The sequence below is a fragment of the Myxine glutinosa genome, chromosome 10, assembly GCF_964187855.1.
Source record: "Myxine glutinosa chromosome 10, kmMyxGlut1.1, whole genome shotgun sequence".
NCBI classification, from domain to species: domain Eukaryota; kingdom Metazoa; phylum Chordata; class Myxini; order Myxiniformes; family Myxinidae; genus Myxine; species Myxine glutinosa.
In genome coordinates this window covers 82,648,248-82,670,027 of record NC_136270.1, presented here as the reverse complement: position 1 = coordinate 82,670,027, position 21,780 = coordinate 82,648,248, and the positions used below count along the sequence as shown (strand labels likewise).

The window sequence follows — 21,780 nt, the reverse complement described above, 5'->3', positions numbered from 1 at the left end:
AAGTGCTGGTCTTTGCCTAGGTGTTCATTGGCAAACTTTCGTCTTGCCCTGATGTTCTTTCTGGACAGCAAAGGTTTGCTGCTGGCACACCTCCCATGTCGATCAAATTTGCGCAGCCTCTTTCTGATGGTAGACTCGTGCACTTTGGTTTCAACAGTGGCAAGAGCTACCTGTAGGTCCGGTGATGACATTCTGGGGGTTCTTAGAGACTTCTTTCAGCATCTTGCGGTCTGCTCTCGGGCTGAACTTGCTGGGGCGGCCTGGCCTGAACAAGTTGGCAGTTGTTTGGAATCTTCTCCACTTGTAGATGATCTTCCAGACAGTCGAATGATTGATTTCAAATTGTTTGGAGATCTTTTTAAATCCATTCCCAGACTCGTAGGCATCTATAACCTTCTTTCTGAAGGCTTCAGAAAGCTCTTTTGATCTAGGCATGGTGACGCCGCACACTTCAACAACAAAGAGCAAACCAAACGAAATGTCTGAGGTTTAAATAAGACAGGTTCCTCCAAGATCGTCTCCAACAATGTTCTAATCATTTGCACCTGACATGGTGCACCTGATTCTAATTTTAGGTATTTGAAGTCGTGATAAATGTAGGGGTGTACTTACTTTTTCCACATGTGAAATTTGCATTTATGTTTATTTAAATTATACAATGGACTACAAAATGTAAATGTTTCATGATATTTGTTATATTATATCACCTTTATCTATCAACATTGTTGAAATGAAGATCAAATAGCTGTATGTTGAAATATGTTGAAAAAGTCAAAACTTTACATGGGGTGTACTTACTTTTTCACGTGACTGTATATATATATATATAATTATATATATATATATATATATATATATATATATATATATATATATATATATATATATATATATATATATATATATATATATATATATATATATATATATATATATATATAGAAATATATATATAGAAATATATAGAAATATATATATATATATATATATATATATATATATATATATGGAAATGAAACAGAAATATATACAGTGAAACCTTGACTTACGAGTGCACCAACTTACGAGTTTTCCGAGATACGAGCCGTCGTTCGGTCGATTTTTTGCTTTGTGATGCGAGCCGAGATCTGAGTTACGAGCGAGCGAGCTTACGCCACCCGCCACTAGGTGGCCCAGCGAGCGTTCAGTTCACGTGGTTATCTTGCCGTGCAAGCATCTCTGCCGTATTGCTGTTGCTTTGTTTTCGCATTTTGTTTATTTTGGAAAATTTCTTAGTTTTAACCATGGGTCCTAAGAAATTGAGTGCCAAGGGCAGTGCTGAGAAGAAGAAAAGGATGATGTGCTTGGATATAAAACACGTAATCGTCGAAAAACATGAGCGAGGTGTGCGTGTTGTCGACTTGGCGAGGCAGTACGATCGTAGTACTTCTACGATATGTACGATTTTGAAGCAGAAGGAGTCGATAAAGGCTATAACGCCAGCCAAGGGCGTTAAGATTATTTCAAAGCTCCGGACCTCTGTCCATGAAGAGATGGAGAAGTTGTTGTTTGTGTGGTTGACAGTGTCAGTAAATACAGTGAGTAAATACAGTGAGGAGTGTGAGTAAATACACTTAATAAAACCAGTTTATTTCTTTACATTCTCTTTTATTATGTACAGTATATACGAGGTCGTGCTTGTTTATACATTATTTGTTATTTATAAAGTACATTTTTCTTATTTAAAAACACGTAACAAAAAAAATTGGTGTGGTTTTTGGGGGGCTGGAACGGATTAATAGCATTTCAATTCATTTTAATGGGGAAATTTAGTTTGAGAAACGAGCAAATTGAGTTACGAGCTCGGTCACAGAACGAATGAAACTCGTAAGTCAAGGTTTCACTGTATATATATATATATATATATATAACCAACTTCTCATTAAACCTGCTTCAGCTTGATAAAGGCATTATAGCTCACGGTTTTATTATCTTAATTAATGTTGGTTGCTTTGTTTCACCATTCTGTGTTTTGCGTCAAAATCTGCCGCAAATTAATATACGTGTTTTAAAATCCCCTTCCCTCACACGTTCAACTCACTCTCCCAAGTCGTATCTGAAGCGCCAGTTGCGGATGTTATCTGTGACAAGGAATTCTTGGAGGTGATAAAGGTACTCACGACGCTTCTGTTCAGGAAGGAGCTGAGGAAAAGGAAGGAAGGGAAGGTGGAGGGGATCATGTTAATGCAATTTGTAGAGCCAGTGATTTTCCTCAATCATGGAAAACAGATGGAATTAATGGAATTTGTGACTTGAAACGGAAAACCGATTGTGGCATTCACAACATTTTAATTAAAAGTCTGAAAACAATAAACAAAAACAAAACAACCTGTACTGTGCAGAGTTAGTTTTGCGATTTTTTTTTCCTGGAATTAGTCAACAATCTCGGTGAGCAACGCTACTCCATGGGAAGGGTAAACAATGTCTTGTTGCTATGTATTGAAGGTGTGGGCGCGCCTCGCATATCTACTTCCGCTTTAAGCTGTGACGTCATGCACGGTAGGGTTTGCACTCGTTGAGCAATGCACTCGATTTAGTTTGCAAATAAAACAAACTATTATTTGTTCTCAACACTTGTTTGCTCGTAAGGTGAAAGTACTGTACATTATCTTAATCAAGAGTAGTACTGCCCAATAATAATAATAATAATAATAATAATAATAATACATTTATTTTATATAGCGCTTTTCAAGAAGCCCAAAGACGCTTTGACAGAGTACAAAAAACAAGTGCAAAAAGACAAAAATCAATAGGTAAATAATCAAAGCAAAAGGAAGGAGAAGGAGAAGAGATAGTCAGGGGTTAAATTCTGTGGGTTAAATGTTGAATGCAGTGTTGAACAGGTGGGTCTTGAGTGATGTTTTGAATGTGGTGAGTGAGGAGGAGTCTCTGATGGTGTGAGGTAGTGAGTTCCAGAGGGTGGGAGCAGCGATGGAGAAGGCCCTGTCCCCCCAGGATCTGAATTTGGTCCGCATGGGGGGGGGGGGGGGGGTCAGGAGGTTGGTACCAGCAGAGCGGAGGTTGCGGGTGGGAGTGTGTCTGGAGAGGAGGTCAGTCAGGTAGGATGGGGCCAGGTTATGGAGGGCTTTGTAGGTCAAGAGGAGGATTTTGTACTGGATTCTCTGGGGGATGGGGAGCCAGTGAAGCTTGTAAAGGACGGGGGTGATGTGGTTACGGGTCCGGGAATGGGTGAGTAGACGGGCAGCGAAGTTCTGAATGTATTGGAGTTCATTGATGATTATTGAGGGTGAACCAAAGAGGAGGCTGTTGCAGTAGTCCAGACGGGAGGTGATGAAGGCGTGGATGAGGGTTTCTGCAGCCGTGGAGGAGAGAGATGGACGGAGACGGGCGATGTTTTTCAGGTGAAAGAAGGCTGTCTTTGTGATCTGTTTAGTGTATTTGTCGAAGGAGAGGGTTTGGTCAAAGATGATGCCAAGATTCCGGATGTGAGGGGAGGTGGATACTGGGAAACCGTCGATGTTGAGGGCAAAGTTATGGGTGGATTTGGTGAGCGTTTTTGGGCCAATGATGATTATTTCAGATTTATCATAGTTAAGTTTGAGGAAGTTGATTTGAAGCCAGGATTTTATTTCAGTGATGCAGTTTGTCAGGATAGAGTGGGTGGCGGTGGAGATGGACTTGGTGGAGATGAAAAGCTGGATGTCATCGGCGAAGCAGTGGAATTGGAGACCATGACGGCGGATTAAGTGACCAAGGGGGGACAGGTACAGGATGAAGAGGAGGGGGCCAAGAACTGAACCTTGGGGGACACCTTGGGGGAGGGAGCAGTGGGGGATTTGCAGTTATTGATGGAGATGAACTGGCGTCTGTCGGAGAGGTATGATTTGATCCAAGAGAGGGCAGTGCCGGTAATGTTAAAGGTGGTTTCAAGTCGGGTGAGGAGGATGGTGTGATTGATGGTGTCAAAGGCGGCGCTGAGGTCGAGGAGGATGAGAATGTTGAGGTTGCCAGCGTCAGAGGAGAGGAGAAGGTCGTTGGTGATTTTGAGGAGAGCAGTTTCAGTACTGTGGTTGGAGCGGAATCCAGATTGGAATGTTTCATACAGGTTATTGGCAGAGAGGTGATGTTTGAGTTGAGTGGCTACAGCGCGTTCCAAAACTTTTGACAGAAAGGGTAGGTTGGAGATGGGTCTGAAGTTGTTTAGGGTGTCAGGGTTGAGTCCAGGTTTTTTCAGAATGGGGGTAACAGCAGCAATTTTGAGGGATGGTGGGACGATGCCTGTAGACAGGGAGGAGTTTATTGTTGCAGTGATAAGTGGAGAGAGAGCAGGAAGGGAGGCCTTGACAAAGCTGGAGGGGATGGGGTCAAGAGTGCAGGTGGCAGTTTTCATTCCTATGAGGAGTTCAGAGAGGTCAGTAGGGGAGACTGGGGAGAACTGAGACAGGGGGGTTGGCAGGATAAGGGGGGGGGGGGGGCAGGTGGTTTGAGGGGGAGCAGGTGCGGTGGTGGTTAAGCTGCTGTAGATGTTGTCAATTTTGCTTTGGAAGAATGAAAGGAATGAGATGCAGTTGTGTACTGTGAATGACTGGGTGGTGGTGTCCAGGGGGCTGAGGAGTTTGTTTATTGTAGAGAAGAGTGCTTTTGGGTTTCCAGAGCCAGAGTGGATAATTTGAGAGTAGTAGGCGGAGCGGGCGTGGGAGAGGGCATCTTTGTAGTGTTGTAGGTGGTCCTTGTAGGCTTGGGAGTGAATTGTGAGACCTGTTTTATTGCGGAGTCTTTCAAGTTGGCGAGTACGAGTTTTCATCAGGCGGAGTTCAGGGGTAAACCAGGGAGCAGAATGGGTGAAAGAAACTGTTTTGGTTTTTATAGGCGCAAGCTGGTCAAGGCAGGAGGAGAGAGTGTGGTTGTAGTAGTCAGTGAGGTCAGAAGGGGTGTGGAGGTCAACGAAGGGAGAAGTGGACATTTTTTCAGAGAGGGTGGATGAGAATGAGGTAGGTGAAAGAGCGTTTAGCTTACGGAAGTTGATAGTGCGATAATGCCTTGGTGCTGGGGTGGGGATGTTGATGGTCATAGTGATGGCTAAGTGGTCAGAGAGGGTGAGGTCGGAGCCAGAGAGATGGTGCAAAATTAATCCAGTAGAGCAGACAAGGTCCAGAATGTGCCCACGGTTATGGTTAGGAACGTTGACATGTTGAGTGAGGTTAAAGCAGGTCCAGAATGTGCCCACGGTTATGGTTAGGAACGTTGACATGTTGAGTGAGGTTAAAGCAGGTGCCCATGGTTATGGTTAGGAACGTTGACATGTTGAGTGAGGTTAAAGCAGGTCCAGAATGTGCCCACGGTTATGGTTAGGAACGTTGACATGTTGAGTGAGGTTAAAGCAGCAGACAAGGTACAGAATGTGCCCACGGTTATGGTTAGGAACGTTGACATGTTGAGTGAGGTTAAAGTAGGTCCAGAATGTGCCCACGGTTATGGTTAGGAACGTTGACATGTTGAGTGAGGTTAAAGCAGGTGTTGAGTGAGTGTGGAGTAGTTATCAGTGATGTCAGTGGTTATTGTCAGTCAGTGTCAGTGGTCAGTGACATCATCAGTGGTGATGTCAGTGATGTCAGTGTCAGTATGATGTAAATCAGTGAAGTCAGTGGTTATTGTGGAGTCAGTGGAGTCCATGTGGATATTGAAATCACCGAGGAGGAGGATTGAGGGGGAGAGGGAACAGAGCTGGGTCAGAAAATAGGAGAAGTCAGACAGGCATGATGGGTGGGGTTTGGGAGGGCGGTAGACGACAGCCATGACTGACTGTGTGTGACCAGAGAGTTTAAAAGCCAGGTGTTCAAATGATGGAGCAGATGAGATGGAGATGAGGCTGGTCTTGATGTCCTGTCGATGAATTACGGCAATTCCACCACCTCGGCCCTCCGAGCGTGGTTTATTGATGTAAGAATATCCATTGGGTGTAGTGAGGTTGAGTGAGAAGTAGTCCAGTGGTTGTTGCCAGGTTTCAGTGAGACAGAGAAAGTCCAGTTTATTTTCCAGAATGTAGTCGTTCAGGATGAGGCTTTTGTTGTTGAGGGACCGGGTATTGAACAGGGTGAGCTTGATGTTGCTTTGTACGGTGGGGATGAACTCAGGTGATTTAGCCAGGGTTTGCAGACAGGATGTGCGATCGTGTGCGTTGCTGTGACCAGGTGCGCTGGGACGATGAGTGGGAGTGCGCTGAGCCGACCAGAGTACGGGAATGAAGTGACCTGTTTGTAAATAAACAAACTTACGACCGGAGCCTCTATGAATGTATCTGGGTCGTCGCAGGAGTCCGTGGGATTTGATTGGAGAGATGCATGATGGGGTGGAGTGAATATTGAGCAGAAGAAGCCTTGCGGCGGAGTACCTTAGAGCCATGCCAGGCAGGAGCGAAGGGACGAGTAAGAGGCCAAGGTTGAGGAGGACGAGTAGGCCTTGCCGCAGCCGCTAATCAAGACAGCAAAGGCCGCAGCGGCAAACGACCGCAGCCGCTAATCAAGACAGCAAAGGCCGCAGCGGCAAACGACCGCAGCCGCTAATCAAGTAAACCAAGACCGCAGCGGCAAACAGCCACAGCCGCAAGCAACGGCCACAAACAACGGGAGCGGGCCTGAGGAAACAGTGGAACAGCCGGGCAGGTGGAGCCAGGAGCAGAGCCGGGACCGAGCAGAGGGCAGACCCAACGGCTAAAAAGCCGCCACGACCACCAGAAAAGCAGACTATATACAATGACCCAGTCGGAGAAGCGGCGAACAAGTAACACCAGCATCCTCTCCAGACCGGACCGGAAGCGGAGGATCGGAATTCTTCTGCATTATAATAGACATTCTAATCTCCATGTATAATACGCACTGCTTACTCAAAACTAGATGGTATTCATCGAATACTTACCCTGCGCAGTCAACTTATTGTGAGCCAACTCTTCTGTTTTTGTACATTTTTTTTTCTTTGATCCAATATGGCTCTCTCACTATCTGGCGTGATCTTTCCTGGGAAAACCACATTTCAAATCTGGCCTCCAAAGCCAGTCGCCGACTGGGCATCCTCCGTCGTGCGAAGTCCTTCCTTGGCACACCTGAGCTCCTCACCACATACAAGGCTTTCATCCGCAGCTCAATGGAATACTGCTCTCCCCTCTGGGCCGGTGCTCCTGCCTCACACCTAGCCCGTCTTCACGCTGTTGAAACCAAAGCGTTCAGAATCATTGGAATCTCCCGCGATGAAGCTAACTCCAAGGGCCTCTCACTCACTCACCGCAGGCAGGTTGGTGGTCTTTCCGTCTTCTACCGACTCCTCTCTGGCCTTGCCCCCCCCCCCCCCCAGCTCTCTCTGGGCTCTGTCCCATAAATATTCCTACAGGTCGCACAAGATCTGCCTGCAACCCTCTTATGGTTAAACTGCCAAAATCAAGACTCTCTGCTCACCTTCACTCCTTCATTCCTCTTTTCTCCCGCCTCTGGAACAAACTCCCTCACTCTCTTCAATCCCACTCCACCCTCCAGGTCTTTAAAACAGCTGTTCACCACCATCTCTTATCTTCCCCCATCCAAAACCTTGATCTTTTCTACCCCCGCTAATTTCACCCCAATTCCACTTTTTTGAAATAGCAACTTCTGTCCTGGAAGTCCTTGGTGTCCCTGTGTTTTATACTTCTCCCACCCCGCCCCCCCCCCCTTCCCACGCCTCCTCCCCCCAAGCCCTCTCCCTCCCACACATCTCCCTGCTCTCAAATGTTGTGTTTGTGTGCTTCCCTTTCTCTCCCCATCCTGTCTTCCGCTCCGTCTTTTTATATATTTTGTTTGTCTGGTTGATTTGTTTGTGAAGTAAATGTTAGCTCTTTCACGAGCCTCGATTCAGTATAAAAAAAGAAAAAAGAAAAAAGACCACGTGAGCGAAGACATCATAAATTTATATTCTCTAATATAATTATTGTTGCATAGATCATGCTCAATGCATTTCAAAATGATCAGACTAAGCGTTGTCCTTGTCGAATTATGACGTCATAATTATGGCACCAATGACGTCATCGTTACAACACCTATTCCCCATATGGAGTTCTTTACAATGAGCCAGGTCTCAATTTTTTCCATTGAGCGGTTTCAGAGATACAGAGGTGCAACATTTTACGTTTTTCCCAAGATGGCGCCTGTACCACATGACTTATGACGTCATGATTATCATTAAAATATTCGAAAGGAGGAGGCACTCCTCTGGTGAAAATTGCGTGTCCATCAGACCAACAGTTTCTGAGAAAAAATTAACAATGATCGGATGGATACGTGTTATACTTGTCGAATTATGACGTCATAACGAAAGCACCGATGACATCATTAACATATCTTATTACTGTAGACTACGGATTTTTATGTTAAGAAAATAGGCCTTTTATGTTTTGAAAAGCGGGAATTTTTTTTTTTTATGTGAAAAAATCCCGAAATATTTTTTCCCCCCGTTTTATTCATTTTTTATTATTACCAAGTTTTTCAGAAATCAGTCAAAAAAAGAACAAAAAATGGTAAGCTTTTTCCTGCACAACATTAAGCACTCTGGGCTAGTAAACAGGTAAAAAATGACATTCAGGTACCTTTATTGCAACCGCATTGTTTGATAAGTAGAGGACTAGAAGAAATTGACAAGACCCTTTTAGGAACGGTTAAAGTAGGTGTTTGAAATCATTATCTTGGTAATGTTCTCCTTGGTGAGGCAGTGTCGGCGGTCGGTGAGGACGTTTCTGTAGACGGAGAAGGACCTTTCCACGTCGACGCTGACGATGGGGCAGTACCTCAAGAGGGGGATGTCGGCAAGCTTGACTCCAGCCGGCACACCAACCTCAGATCCGTGCTGATCTCCATCCAGGATCAAAGCCACTGTCCTCAGCACACCAATGTCGGGATTGCGCTGCAGCACCGCCTTGAACTTGGTGAGCAGGATCTCCTTACGGCAGCCTCGGATCTTTTCGAGCTCCTCCTTGGCCTGATCAAGGAGCTGGAAGGCCTTGGCCAGCTCCATGCCGGCCTCCTCCAGCTGCTTAAGGATCTTCGGGATGAACGACACGTGGGCATTTAAGAAGACCAAACTGAGCTTGATGTCCGCCTTTCCGAACAGGTCCTTGGCACTCTGGATTGCCATCGCGTCGTCATCGTTCAGCTGGTCCACAATGTCCTTGACGGCCTCGAAATGCTCGGCGTAAAACACCGCGGCATCGATCCACGTCCCCCACCGAGTCAGAATGGGCTCCGGGGGGAGAGAAAGATTGGGCTGCTGCTCCTTCCAAAAGACAACACGCGACGGGGCTTTGACGAACACCTTCTTCGTCGTGGCAATCAGGTCGTTGACGTCCTTGAACATTTATCGGACTGTCTCGCAGACACGGTGGAGCGCGTGGGCAATGCAAGTCACATGCAGCAAGTCCGGGAAGAGTTCCTTCAGGGCATGGCCGGCCTTGATCATATAGGCCGCGGCGTCGCTGACGAGGACCTTGAGGCACTCCAGCTTGAAATCAGGCCAAAGATAGCGCAGCGTGTCATTGACTGCACGCACGATCTCCCCGGAGTTGGTCTTCTCCAGAAACATGCACTGGACGAAGTGGGGACGAAAGTACCCCTCCTTGGACAAGTGTCCCGTGATGATGTTGGCCACATATCGACCTGCCGAATCGGTCGTCTCGTCGACGGACAGCCAGATGGGCTGCTGTCCGAGGTCGGCACGGATCCCCGCCAAGGCCTCGTCGTAGCACTTGTCGAGGTAGTGCTTTCGAATCCAGCTTTCATCGGGGATCTGGAGAGTGATGTGCTTCTCCAGGAACGACCGGAGGGCAGGGTTTTCCAATTTCGACCATGGGATGCCAGCGGCCAGCATGGCCTGGCACAGCTCCTGAGCCACGACGTCGCACTTGTGCCTCTTTCCGCCACCAAAGTCCTCCATGATGGCTTGCGTGACCGTCCTCTTCTTCTTCAAGGCCAAATTGCTCTTGTGGCGGTCTCCTCGGACATGTTGGGCCAGCTCAGACTTCTGCTTCGCCCGGAAAGTCTTTTCACAAGCTCGACAGAAAGCCGTGTCACTCGACACGTACTTGAAGGTGGCCCCATCGCCGCCAGCGTTGAATTCCTTCAGCCACTTGTCACGAAGAGCAGCACTCATCTTGATAGGAGACTTGTTCACACTTTGTGTACACTCGCTCACTGTAGTACACCGCTTCACTGCTGTACACGCTGGGGACGCAACGCACGCAAGTGGACGCAACGTTTTGTTTTTGAGATCGATCGCAGTTAAAAATTTTGATCGCAGTTTAAAATTTCGATCGCAGTTTAAAATTTCGAAAAATTCCCCAATTTTTTTTAGCGTTGCCAGACATTTTCGACCAAAAAGGGCATTTTATTTTATTTTTCCCGAAAAAGGGCGAAATTCTTTTTTTCTCCGAAAATAGCAAAATAATTTTTTTGCGCGCAAAAAAGCCGTTTTATGTGAAAAAATATTTTTTATTTTTTCACATAAAAATCCGATGTGCACTTATTAGTCCCTTACCGGTGTACACCGGAAGGGACTATAGGTTTGCACGCCGTCCCTCCGTCAGTCCGTCAGTCACGCAAAGAACAGTTTTCCGGACTTTTTTTCGAAACTCTTAATGCTAATGATTTCAAACTTGGTGCATGGTTTCCTCATGATAAGTTACAGATCAAGTTCAAACTTCACGACGTTTCGATCATTTTTGGCAAAGTTATGGCACTTTGAACTTTGGTAATTCTGATGATCCTTAACTCAGTGCCATTTTAAGTTTTCATTTCCTTTAAAAAAGATTTTCTCTGTAATAATAGGACCGATTGAGATCAAATTTTCCCCGTAGGGGGGACTCGGTCTGTAGAATATTTTAATGGTAATGATGACGTCACAGGTCACGTGGTTCGGCCGCCATATTGTTTTTCGTGAAAACACGAAAACCCCCTTTTCTCTGCAACGGCTGAACAGATCGAGGCCAAACTTTGCAGGCAGAATCGCATACCCATGACGAACAAAAAAGTCAGCAAGCATGACGTCATGCGTCACATGGTTTCAGAGTTATGACGTTTTCAGCATGAACCTTTAAAACCTAGCTCCTCCCTCATTTGTGATCCAAATCGAGGGGAAACTTCACAGGTCTGTTCTGCATGTCAGTCTACTAAAATGTCCTTTTGGAATTTGCGATAGGTCACGTGGTTTGGCAGATATCGTTAATTAAACGAAAATATTTTTAAAAATGGATATCTCTTGTTTATTCTAGAGTTCTCCTCAAGCCGCATCGCGCACCCTCAGCCTCGTCTCGTGTGAAAAGCGCGACACAGCGCGCGCTTTCGTGAGGGGCGAAGCCAAGTCGAGCAACATATATATATATATATATATATATATATATATATATATATATATATATATATATATATATATATATATATATATATATATACACACACATCGATCATTGGTCATGAACCGGAAAATATAATAAATTACTGATATTTAGCGGCTCGAAAGGTTCTTTATCAACAACTTATTTTCTCGTGCTTCTGCTGACCTGTCTGCGAGGTGTATAAATTGAAGTCCCGAGTGCGAATCACAGGTGACCCCAACCTGAGGTAATTGGCGATTGGGAACGATTCAGAACCTGTGGGTAAATAACCATTGGTAATTTCCCCAACAGTTTTCCGGACGACAGACTGCCGGTAGGGGACATGTATTGCAGCGCAATACTCAGAATGCTTGTTCCCCATGGGGAGTCGGTGACAATGAGCCAGGTCTCGATTTTTTCCATGGAGTGGTTTCAGAGATATAAAGGTGTGAAGTTTTTCCAAGATGGTGCCTGTACCACGTGACCTATGACGTCATAATAGTCACTAAAATATTCTACAGGAGGAGGCACTCCTATGGTGAAAATTTCATGAACAATCGGACCAAGAATTGCAGAGAAAACGAATTTTTAAAATGCAGACACATACGGCACACGTACACGTACATGAATGCTTAACCGCGCTTTTCGCTTCATGAGCGCAGGGTACTAAAAGTTGAGGTAACAAAGTGTGCACTATGCACGTGTAAATATACATGTAAACAAGGTCAGTCTTATTAGTCCCCTACCGGTGTACACCGGAGGGGACTATAGGTTTGCAGTCCGTCAGTCAGTCAGTCCGTCAGTCCGTCAGTCCGTCAGTCCGTCAGTCCGTCAGTCCGTCAGTCCGTCACGCAAAGAACAGCTTTCCGGACTTTTTTTCTAAACTCTTAACGCTAATGATTTCAAACTTGGTACATGGTTTCCTCATGATAAGTTACAGATCAAGTTCGAACTTCACAACGTTTCGATCATTTTTGACAACGTTATGGCACTTTGAACTTTGGGAATTCTGATAATTCTGATGATCCGGGCGAGCCTCTGTTTCCCGGGCCCGCGGGGCTCCCGGCCCGTCGTCCGGTCCGACGGCGCCTCACGGCGTGGCGTCGCGTTCTACCGTCGGCACGGGCGGTGCGGTTGGGGCCCGGTACGGTGCCGTGTCCAGGGACGTCCCTCCTGTCGTGGCCCTTGTCGAGCGCCCCGCATGGCACACGCGCCGGCCCCTGCGCTCGTCGTCGTTGTCGGTCACGCGTCCCCGCCGGCTCGTGCTTTGGCCCATCCCATCATCCTCCGCGGGCGACCGTGGTCGCGGTGGGGCAATGGTTCTTCGCGCTGCCGGCGGGGCCGCGGTCGGCGCTTTAAGTTTTAATTTCCTTTAAAAAAAGATTTTCTCTGCAATAATAGGACCGATTGAGATCACATTTTCACCGTAGGGGGGGCTCGGTCTGTAGAATATTTTAATTGTAATTATGACGTCACAGGTCACGTGGTTCGGCCGCCATATTGTCTTTCGTGAAACACGAAAACCCCTTTTTCTCTGCAACGGCTGAACAGATCGAGGCCAAACTTTGCAGGCAGAATCGCATACCCATGACGAACAAAAAAGTCAACGAGCATGACGTCATGCATCACATGGTTTCAGAGTTATGACGTTTTTAAGCATGAACCTTTAAAACCGAGCTCCTCCCTCATTTTTGATCCAATCGAGGGGAAACTTCACAGATCTGTTCGGCATGTCAGTCTACTAAAATGTCCTTTTGGAATTTGCGATAGGGCATGTGGTTTGGCAGATATTGTTAATGAAACGAAAATGTAAAAAAAATGGATATCTCTTGAATCTCTGTGTCCTTTCCTCCTGACAAGGTGGAAAAGTTTCTGTCAACCCTCGACTCCGATTCTGCAACTGGTCCTGACGGCATCAGCCCACGGGTCCTAAAATCATGTTCTTCCGCTCTTTCACTCCTTCTTTCTGTTCTCTTCACCCTCTCTTTTGCTCAAGGTCATCTGCCATCTGCTTGGAAATCAGCCAACATCACCGCTTTGCACAAAAAAGGTGCAAAAACAGATCCTAGCAACTACAGGCCAATCAGCCTTCTCCCAATTATCAACAAAGTCATGGAATCCATCATTGCTTCAGATATCAAATCTTTCCTCTTCTCCAATGGCTTGATCTCTGACCATCAATTTGGTTTCAGACCAGGTCACTCCACTCTGGACATGCTGCTTATGCTTTCTCAACAATGGATGGAGATCCTTAACGCCAAACAGGAAATTAGAGCCGTCTCCCTTGACATTTCACGTGCCTTCGATACGGTCTGGCACCCCACTCTGCTCACCAAACTCTCCTCCTTTGGCATCCATGGAAATCTCCACGCATGGCTGGCGGACTTCCTCTCTGGTCGTAGTCAACGTGTGGCCCTGAATGGGTTTCTCTCATCTCCTCTTCCTGTTCAGGCTGGAGTTCCCCAAGGCAGTGTTCTGGGCCCTGTGCTTTTTCTGGTCTTCATCAATGATCTCTCTGACTCTCTTGAAAATCCTCTCTATCTCTTTGCTGACGACTCTACTCTCTGTCGCTCCATTCCTCATCCCTCAGATCGGCAGTCTGCAGCCTCCTCACTCTCTGCAGACCTGGACAAAATCACAGATTGGGCAAACAAATGGAACATGTCTTTCAATCCTGACAAATCTCACACTCTTACGATGTCTCTCCGAAAAGACCGACTGGACAACCCTCCCATCCACTTTCTGAATAATCCTCTCCAAGAAGTTCTGTCACTCAATCTTTTGGGTCTCACTATCTGCCATGATCTTTCCTGGGAAAACCACATTTCAAATCTGGCCTCCAAAGCCAGTCGCCGACTGGGCATCCTCCGTCGTGCGAAGTCCTTCCTTGGTATACCTGAGCTCCTCACCACTTGCAAGGCTTTCATCCGCAGCTCTATGGAATACTGCTCTCCCCTCTGGTCTGGTGCTCCTGCCTCACACCTAGCTCGTCTTCACGCTGTCGAAACCAAAGCGTTCAGAATCATTGGAATCTCCCGCGATGAAGCTAACTCCAAGGGCCTTTGACTCACTCACCGCAGGCAGGTTGGTGGTCTTTCCGTCTTCTACCGACTCCTCTCTGGCCTTGCCCCCCCAGCTCTCTCTGGGCTCTGTCCCCCAAATATTCCTACAGGTCGCACAAGATCTGCCTGCAACCCTCTTATGGTTAAACTGCCAAAATCAAGACTTTCTGCTCACCTTCACTCCTTCATTCCTCTTTTCTCCCGCCTCTGGAACAAACTCCCTCACTCTCTTCAATCCCACTCCACCCTCCAGGTCTTTAAAACAGCTGTTCACCACCATCTCTTATCTTCCCCCATCCAAAACCTTGATCTTTTCTACCCCCGCTAATTTCGGTCCCCTTGTGTTTTATACCTCTTCCCCCCCCCCCCACACCCCCCCCCCTTCCCACGCCTCCTCCCCCCAAGCCCTCTCCCTCCCACACTTCTCCCTGCTCTCAAATGTTGTCTTTGTGTGCTTCCCCTTCTCTCCCCATCTTGTCTTCCGCTCACTCTTTTTATATATTTTGTTTGTCTGGTTGATTTGTTTGTGAAATAAATGTTAGCTCTTTCACGAGCCTCGATTCAGTATACAAAAAAAATAAAAAATAAAAAATAAAAATCGCTCGTACCTCAGACCGTGAGTTGGTAATTATATAATTCACACAGTGCAATACGTGCAGGCTGCTCCACGGAGCGACCTTGCGGGCTTATCAACGAGGCGAGGCGTGACACACGTGTCTTAGCATACCTCAGATCAAGTTTGAAAACCAGCATCAACCGTGCATAAATTTGCATATTCGATCATTTTTGACAAAGTTATGGCACTTTGAGCTTTGGTAGGGGACGTGTATTGCAGCGCAATACTCAGAATGCTGATTAAAATATAATGTTCACTAAATCGTTTGATTTTTGTGTGCGATTCTCCACATGATTAAATCCCACATTGTGATTAGGAAAGTATTTTGCTCTTTGATGCACCAGGGATATCATCGACAGACGGAGCGCGGGAACAGCCAATGAACGTTACGCTCACGTTGTGGCATCGGCTTTGGGCGATCGTCGCTGCAAATCGAGATCTTCATTGCTCGCACTAAATACTGAATAAAGTTCCGTCGAACAATCTCTGAAGAGCCGAGTCGAAGTGAAATTCGATGATAACGTCACCACACTTTGTTGAAAATATGATCACTGGCAAAAGCAAAATGTCGGTAATCACATGCACTTGTTCAGATTTGAGGAAACGTTATTTGTTATTTTTATGGAGAAAAATCATCAAAATGCGCTACAAGGCGATAATCTTTTTTTTTCCTCCGGAAGTCCGGGCCTCGACTTTGTCAAAATCGACTTATCTATGGTTAAGACGACGAATTGCATAAATGAAAAAAAAAAAATGCAAAGTGTGATATTTACCTACGAATTAAAAACACTACCCCATGATCTTTTGATCAAAAAATTTGATGGTGTAATTTAACATGTCAGGAGACGACGATGGTTCACGAGCGAGCGGTATTCAATGACAAAGGACGGACTATAACCGAAACAGGCCCGGACTGGGGGGGGGGGGGGGGGGCCCACGTGGCAGGTGTCGGCCCACGACGTGCGGTGTACATGCCTATTTACAAAAGGCCCCAATGCGCTGCGTGTGCAGGCCTTTAAGAGCCAGCTGTACGTAATTGTGTGTGGTGCTGGCCTGCAAATGTCAAAACGAAGGTTATTGACCTTGAAATTAGATAGAAAATAATGTATAATCAGTTATGAGGTTAGTTAGCTATACAATACCGAAAATTCGGTTCGATTCCGACAACTTTGAAAATTTGACCTTTGTGACGTTCAAAGGTCAAAGGTCGAAGTTTCTGAAATTTGTTTGAAAACTTGTATTTCATGATGTATGTGATAATATAAGATCATGTACGACATTTCACCATATCAGGAAGCGAACAATGTAATAAAACCATCAGAAATCGACTTTTCTAAATTTCCTGACCTTGTGACCTTGACCTTGGGGCGAAAATGAAAAATCGAGCTCCGTGGGGCTAGACACATGACATTGGCCGAACCAAATACCGAAACCCCTGTCAGATTCCACCAAATCCTTTGGAGAAGATGTAGCTTGAACTCGATTACCCCCTAAAAAGACATCTTTTTCGGGCGCGGCTCCGCCCACAATGGACGCCATACGCCCACTCTCGGCAGGACACAACTAGATCATGATATCAACCTCCCACCCAAGTTTCATCAAGATCGGATGATATCATCGGGTAGTTATGCTGCGGACAGACAGACACACACACAGACACACAAGACGAATATAGTGGTCACTTGATAACTCGTGAACCAAAAATAAACACGTGTCTTTCTACCAAACACGACAGCACCACTCTCTTCCATCCGGGACGATGACGTCTGAGCGTGGCTTCACTTTCTCTCCTATACGACTACGTCATCACGTTTGTGCTGAAGTACCTTATTAACGTGCATTTTATTTACTCAAACATCATTGTGCATTACAGTACGGTTACGGTACTGAACTGCAGTCGTCCATAGCTATGGCTTATAAAAGGAAGATAAAGTGCTCGAGAAAGTGATAAGAGTGGAAAGAAATAAAGGAAATCGACTTATCGTTCGTATTGAGGAGCTGTGCTCCTACGCGAGTCGAAAGGATTGATGCGACAAAAGACGGGAATTCGTCAGAGCTCCTTTATTGGTAAAACGAAAACTCGGGTACTCTGAAAAGCCCGTTTATCGGGTAGCAATATATATAGAAGCACAATCAAACACGTCATGCCGGAAGCCACGCCTCCCAAGCCGGGTGCGGCATGCCGATCGGAGCGTTTGCCCGGGAAAGGCGAGTCCTGGCATGCCCGGGCGGCCTGGGCGAGCCAGGGAAAGGCGAGTCTGGGCATGCCCGGGCGGCCTGGGCGAGCCCGATACAGTGATCGCTCCCTGGTTGCGTCATCGGCAGGTGTAAGGCGATTGTGTATGCTCAGCAGCAACCGCTACACGCGCCCCCCCAGAATCGACTTGCACCGGCAGGGTCAATTTAAGGGGGGTCCTGATGACCCGGCCGAAGCGACCCCTGGAGGGTCGTGGGGGGGGGGGGGGTCCGGTGTGGTGGTGGGTGGTCGAGCGGGGGGAACCTTGGACGTGGGGCGGCCTCGCCGCGGAGGAAGGGCCAACCGTGGTGGTTAGTCGACGTCCAAGTGCGCCGGCTTGAGGCGGTCCACCGAAACCCGGTCCGACCTGCCGCCGACGTCGACGGCGAAGGACTTGTCGTCCCGTCGCAGGACCCGGAAGGGCCCGTCGTACGGCGGCCGGAGTGGCCCCCGGTGTGCGTCATGACGCACAAAAACGTACTCCGCTGTGCAAAGCGCTGGGGGGACGTAGGACTGGGGGCCACCGTGGTGGGACGTTGGCACGGGGGCAAACCGTCGGGCGGCCTCCTGGAGGTCCGAGCGCTGGCGAGCCGCGGACCAGGGACTGGTAGCGTCGGGCACGAACTCGCCCGGGACGTGTAGCGGATGGCCGTAGACGAGCTCGGCGGTGGACGCCTGGAGGTCCTCTTGGGGGCCGTGCAGAGGCCCAAAAGGACCCACGGCAGCCGGTCGGCCCAACCGCTGTCCTGAAGGCCGGCCATGAGCGCGGCCTTCATGGAGCGGTGAAAACGCTCGCACAACCCATTGGCTTGTGGTACGGTGGAGCTTGACCCCCAGGTTGGGGGCGACCATGCCCCAAAGCTCGGAGGTGAACTGCAGACCGCGGTCCGAAGAGATGTCTGCCAGTGCGCCGAAATGGGCGACCCAGGTGGCGATGAAAGCCTGCACCACGTCGGCGGTTCTGGTGGAAGCGAGGGGAACGGCCTCCGGCCACCTGGTGGTCATGTCCACCATGGTGAGCAGGTGTGTGAAACCTCGTGATGGGGGAAGGGGGCCCACCAGGTCCACGTTGACGTGGTCGAAACGCCGTTCGGGCACGGTGAAAGGTGCCAGCGGGGCCTGGGTGTGGCGGTGGACCTTGGCCCGCTGGCAGGCCGTGCAGGCGTTGGCCCAGTCGCGGACGTCCCGTCGAAGTCCGTGCCAGACGAAACGCGCCGACACCAGCTTCTGGGAAGCTTTCCGGCCCGGGTGAGAAAGGCCGTGGAGGGAGGCGAAAATGCGGCGCTGCCAGGTAACGGGCACGACGGGGCGAAGCTGGCCTTGGGAGACGTCGCAAAGCAGGACAGTGTCCGCGAAGGGGACGTCGGCCAGGCGGAGGCCCGTGTCCGCCGCCCGGAGGGCTTGCACCGTGGTGTCGGCGGTCTGGTCGGCCGCCATAAGCGCGAAGTCCATGCCCAGGTGGACCGCGTTCGCGCTGGCCCGAGAAAGACAGTCGGCCACGGCGTTGTCTTTTCCGGTGACGTGCCGGATGTCCGTGGTAAACTCCGACACGGCGGAGAGGTGGCGCTGCTGGCGGGCCGACTACGGCTCCGTGACTTTGGCCATCGCGTAAACCAACGGCTTGTGGTCGACGAAAGCCGTGAACGGGCGGCCCTCCAGGAGGTGGCGGAAGTGGCGAACGGCCAGGTATAGACCGAGGAGCTCGCGGTCAAATGTGCTATATTTTAGCTCGTTCGGCCGGAGTTGCCGGCTAAAAAAAGCGAGTGGCTGCCAAACCCCGTTCACCCATTGTTCATGTACGGCGCCCACCGTGTAGTCGGAGGCGTCCGTAGTGAGGGCGATGGGAGCGTCGAGCACCGGGTGAGCAAGCAGCGTTGCGTCGGCGAGGGCCAGCTTTGCGCCTGTGAATGCCGCGTCCATGTCTGCGGACCAGACGACGTCATGCTTGGCCGGCTTGCCCCGGAGGGCTTCGTAAAGGGGCCGCATGAGCTGAGCAGCGCGGGGCACGAAACGGTGATAAAAATTCACCATGCCGAGGAACTCCTGCAGGGCCTTGATGGAGTGGGGACGCGGGAACTTGGTGATGGCCTCGACCTTGGTTGGCAGTGGCACGGCCCCGTTCTTGGTGATGTGGTGGCCCAAAAAGTCAACGGCCGTCGTGCCGAAGTGGCATTTGGCCGGGTTGACGATTAAGCCGTGCTCGCTGAGGCGCCCGAACAGTGTTCGGAGGTGGAGGAGGTGCTCGGCCCAGGACGTGCTGGCGACGAGGATGTCGTCCAGGTAGACGAAGAGGAACGGCAGGTCACGCAGCACGCCGTCCATCAAGCGCTGGAACGCCTGGGCCGCGTTCTTGAGGCCAAATGGCATCGTCAGGAATTCGAACAGGCCGAAAGGTGTGATGACGGCCGTTTTTGGGATGTCGGCCGGCCTGACAGGTACCTGGTGGTATCCCCGTATCAAGTCAATTTTCGAGAAAATGACCTGCCCTGCCAAACGGGCGGAAAAGTCCTGGATATGCGGGACAGGATACCTGTCGGGAGTGGTAACGTCGTTGAGGCGGCGGTAGTCGCCACATGGGCGCCAGCCGCCCCCCGGCTTCGGCACGATGTGCAGAGGTGAGGCCCACGCGCTATCGGAGCGCCGCACGATGCCGAGGTGCTCCAACGCGTCTAACTCGGCCTTTGCCACGGCGAGCTTGGCCGGGTCGAGGCGGCGGGCTCTGGCGTAGACTGGCGGGCCCGTAGTTGGTATGTGGTGCTCTATACCATGTCTCACTGCGACGGCCGAAAACGTCGGCCGCGTGAGGGCCGGGAACTCTGCGAGCAGGCGAGCGAACTCGTTTGCCGCCGGGAGGGCGCATGATAGTTTGGTCGGCGCGGAGCTGCTCATTGTGCATGCCAGGGAGCTGAAAGTCTTGGCGTTGATGAGGCGACGCCGTTTTACGTCGACTAGCAGCCCGTGCGCGCAGAGGAAATCGGCGCCTAGCAAAGCCATGGGCACGCTTGCCGTCACAAAGGTCCAATTAAAGCGCTGGCTGCCGAAGCAGAGGGTGACGTTGCGCGGGCCAAAGGTGCGGATGGCCGATCCGTTGGCAGCGACCAAGGAAGGGCCGCAAACGGCGGTCTGCCTGTCCTGCTCGGAGGCGGGTATGACGCTCAGTTGGGTGCCGGTGTCACAAAGAAAACGCCGCCCGGATGCTTTGTCCTTGATGAAAAGCAAGTTGCCCGAGTGGCCGGCGCTCATGGCTGGTAATGAATTCCGGCCCGGCCGTTTCCCGACTCGCCGAAAGTGCACGGGGGTCGGCATGTCCGAGCCTTTTGTCCGAACCTAGCGTGGTAATAACACCATGCCTGGTCAGGTGGAGGCCCTGGCCGTCGTGTTGGAATCGGTCGGCGCGGCGTGGCGGCCGCCAGTCGCACTGGCAGTTCGGCCTCCAACCGCACCGGGCGCTCGGGCGCCATGGGCGTCGCCTCGGACGGCGGCGGGCTCCAGGTAGTTGCCCCGATGTGCTGGCCTGCCGAGGAGATCTTGTCGGCTTCCCTGGCGAGGGCGCGGGGATCCGTGATCTACGTGCCTGCCAGGGCGAAGCGTACCTGGCTAGGTAGCTGGCGGAGGAACAGCTCCCGGAAAAGAAAATCCGAGGAGTGCTCACCTAGCAGTGAGAGCATGTAGTCCATCCGCTCGGACGGGCGCGTGTCGCCGAGCGCGGGCAGGTCGAGCAGGCGTCGTGCGCGTTCTGCCGGTGAGAGGCCGAATGCGTCGAGGAGGAGCGTCTTGATCGCGCCATATTTGTCAGCGGCTGGCGGGTGCTGGAGGAGGCTCAAGGCACGGGCCGCGGTGGCGGAGCTGAGTGCCGCTACCACATGGTGGAAGCGGGGTGTCGTCTGCGGTAATGCCTCGCAGGGCAAACTGGGAGTCTGCCTGGGCGAACCAAACCGCCGCGTGAGCCTCCCAGAAGGTAGGCAGTTTAAGGGTAACTGCAGTGTCCATGTCGGGGGTCACCAGTGAGGAGCTGTGCTCCTACGCGAGTCGAAAGGATTGACGCGACAAAAGACGGGAATTCGTCCGAGCTCCTTTATTGGTAAAACGAAAACTCGGGTACTCTGAAAAGCCCGTTTATCGGGTAGTAATATATATAAGCACAATCAAACACGTCATGCCGGAAGCCACGCCTCCCAAGCCGGGCGCGGCATGCCGATCGGAGCGTTTGCCCGGGAAAGGCGAGTCTGGGCATGCCCGGGCGGCCTGGGCGAGCCCGGGAAAGGCGAGTCTGGGCATGCCCGGGCGGCCTGGGCGAGCCCGGTACAGTGATCGCTCCCTGGTTGCGTCATCGGCAGGTGTAAGGCGATTGTGTATGCTCAGCGGCAACCGCTACAGTATAATCATATTACTTATCAAAATTGTTAGAAAGTAAATTGTAAATTCTAAGGAGGTTTGACACGGGTTCCCACCTTACGGACACCGCACGTGACTTTTGGCTTGT

General features: G+C 49.9%; 1 protein-coding gene across 10 annotated transcripts in view; it reads right to left on the bottom strand.

Moving 5' to 3' along the window:
- PPP4R1 (protein phosphatase 4 regulatory subunit 1) overlaps window positions 1-21,780 on the bottom strand; it is a 119,342-nt gene that overhangs the window by 10,941 nt on the left and 86,621 nt on the right. For all 10 annotated transcript variants that reach the window (XM_068126657.2, XM_068126655.2, XM_068126659.2 and 7 more), the window contains one exon: window positions 2,081-2,181. In XM_068126657.2, coding sequence (XP_067982758.2) covers window positions 2,081-2,181 — 101 coding nt within the window. The remainder of the gene's footprint in view (window positions 1-2,080; window positions 2,182-21,780) is intronic.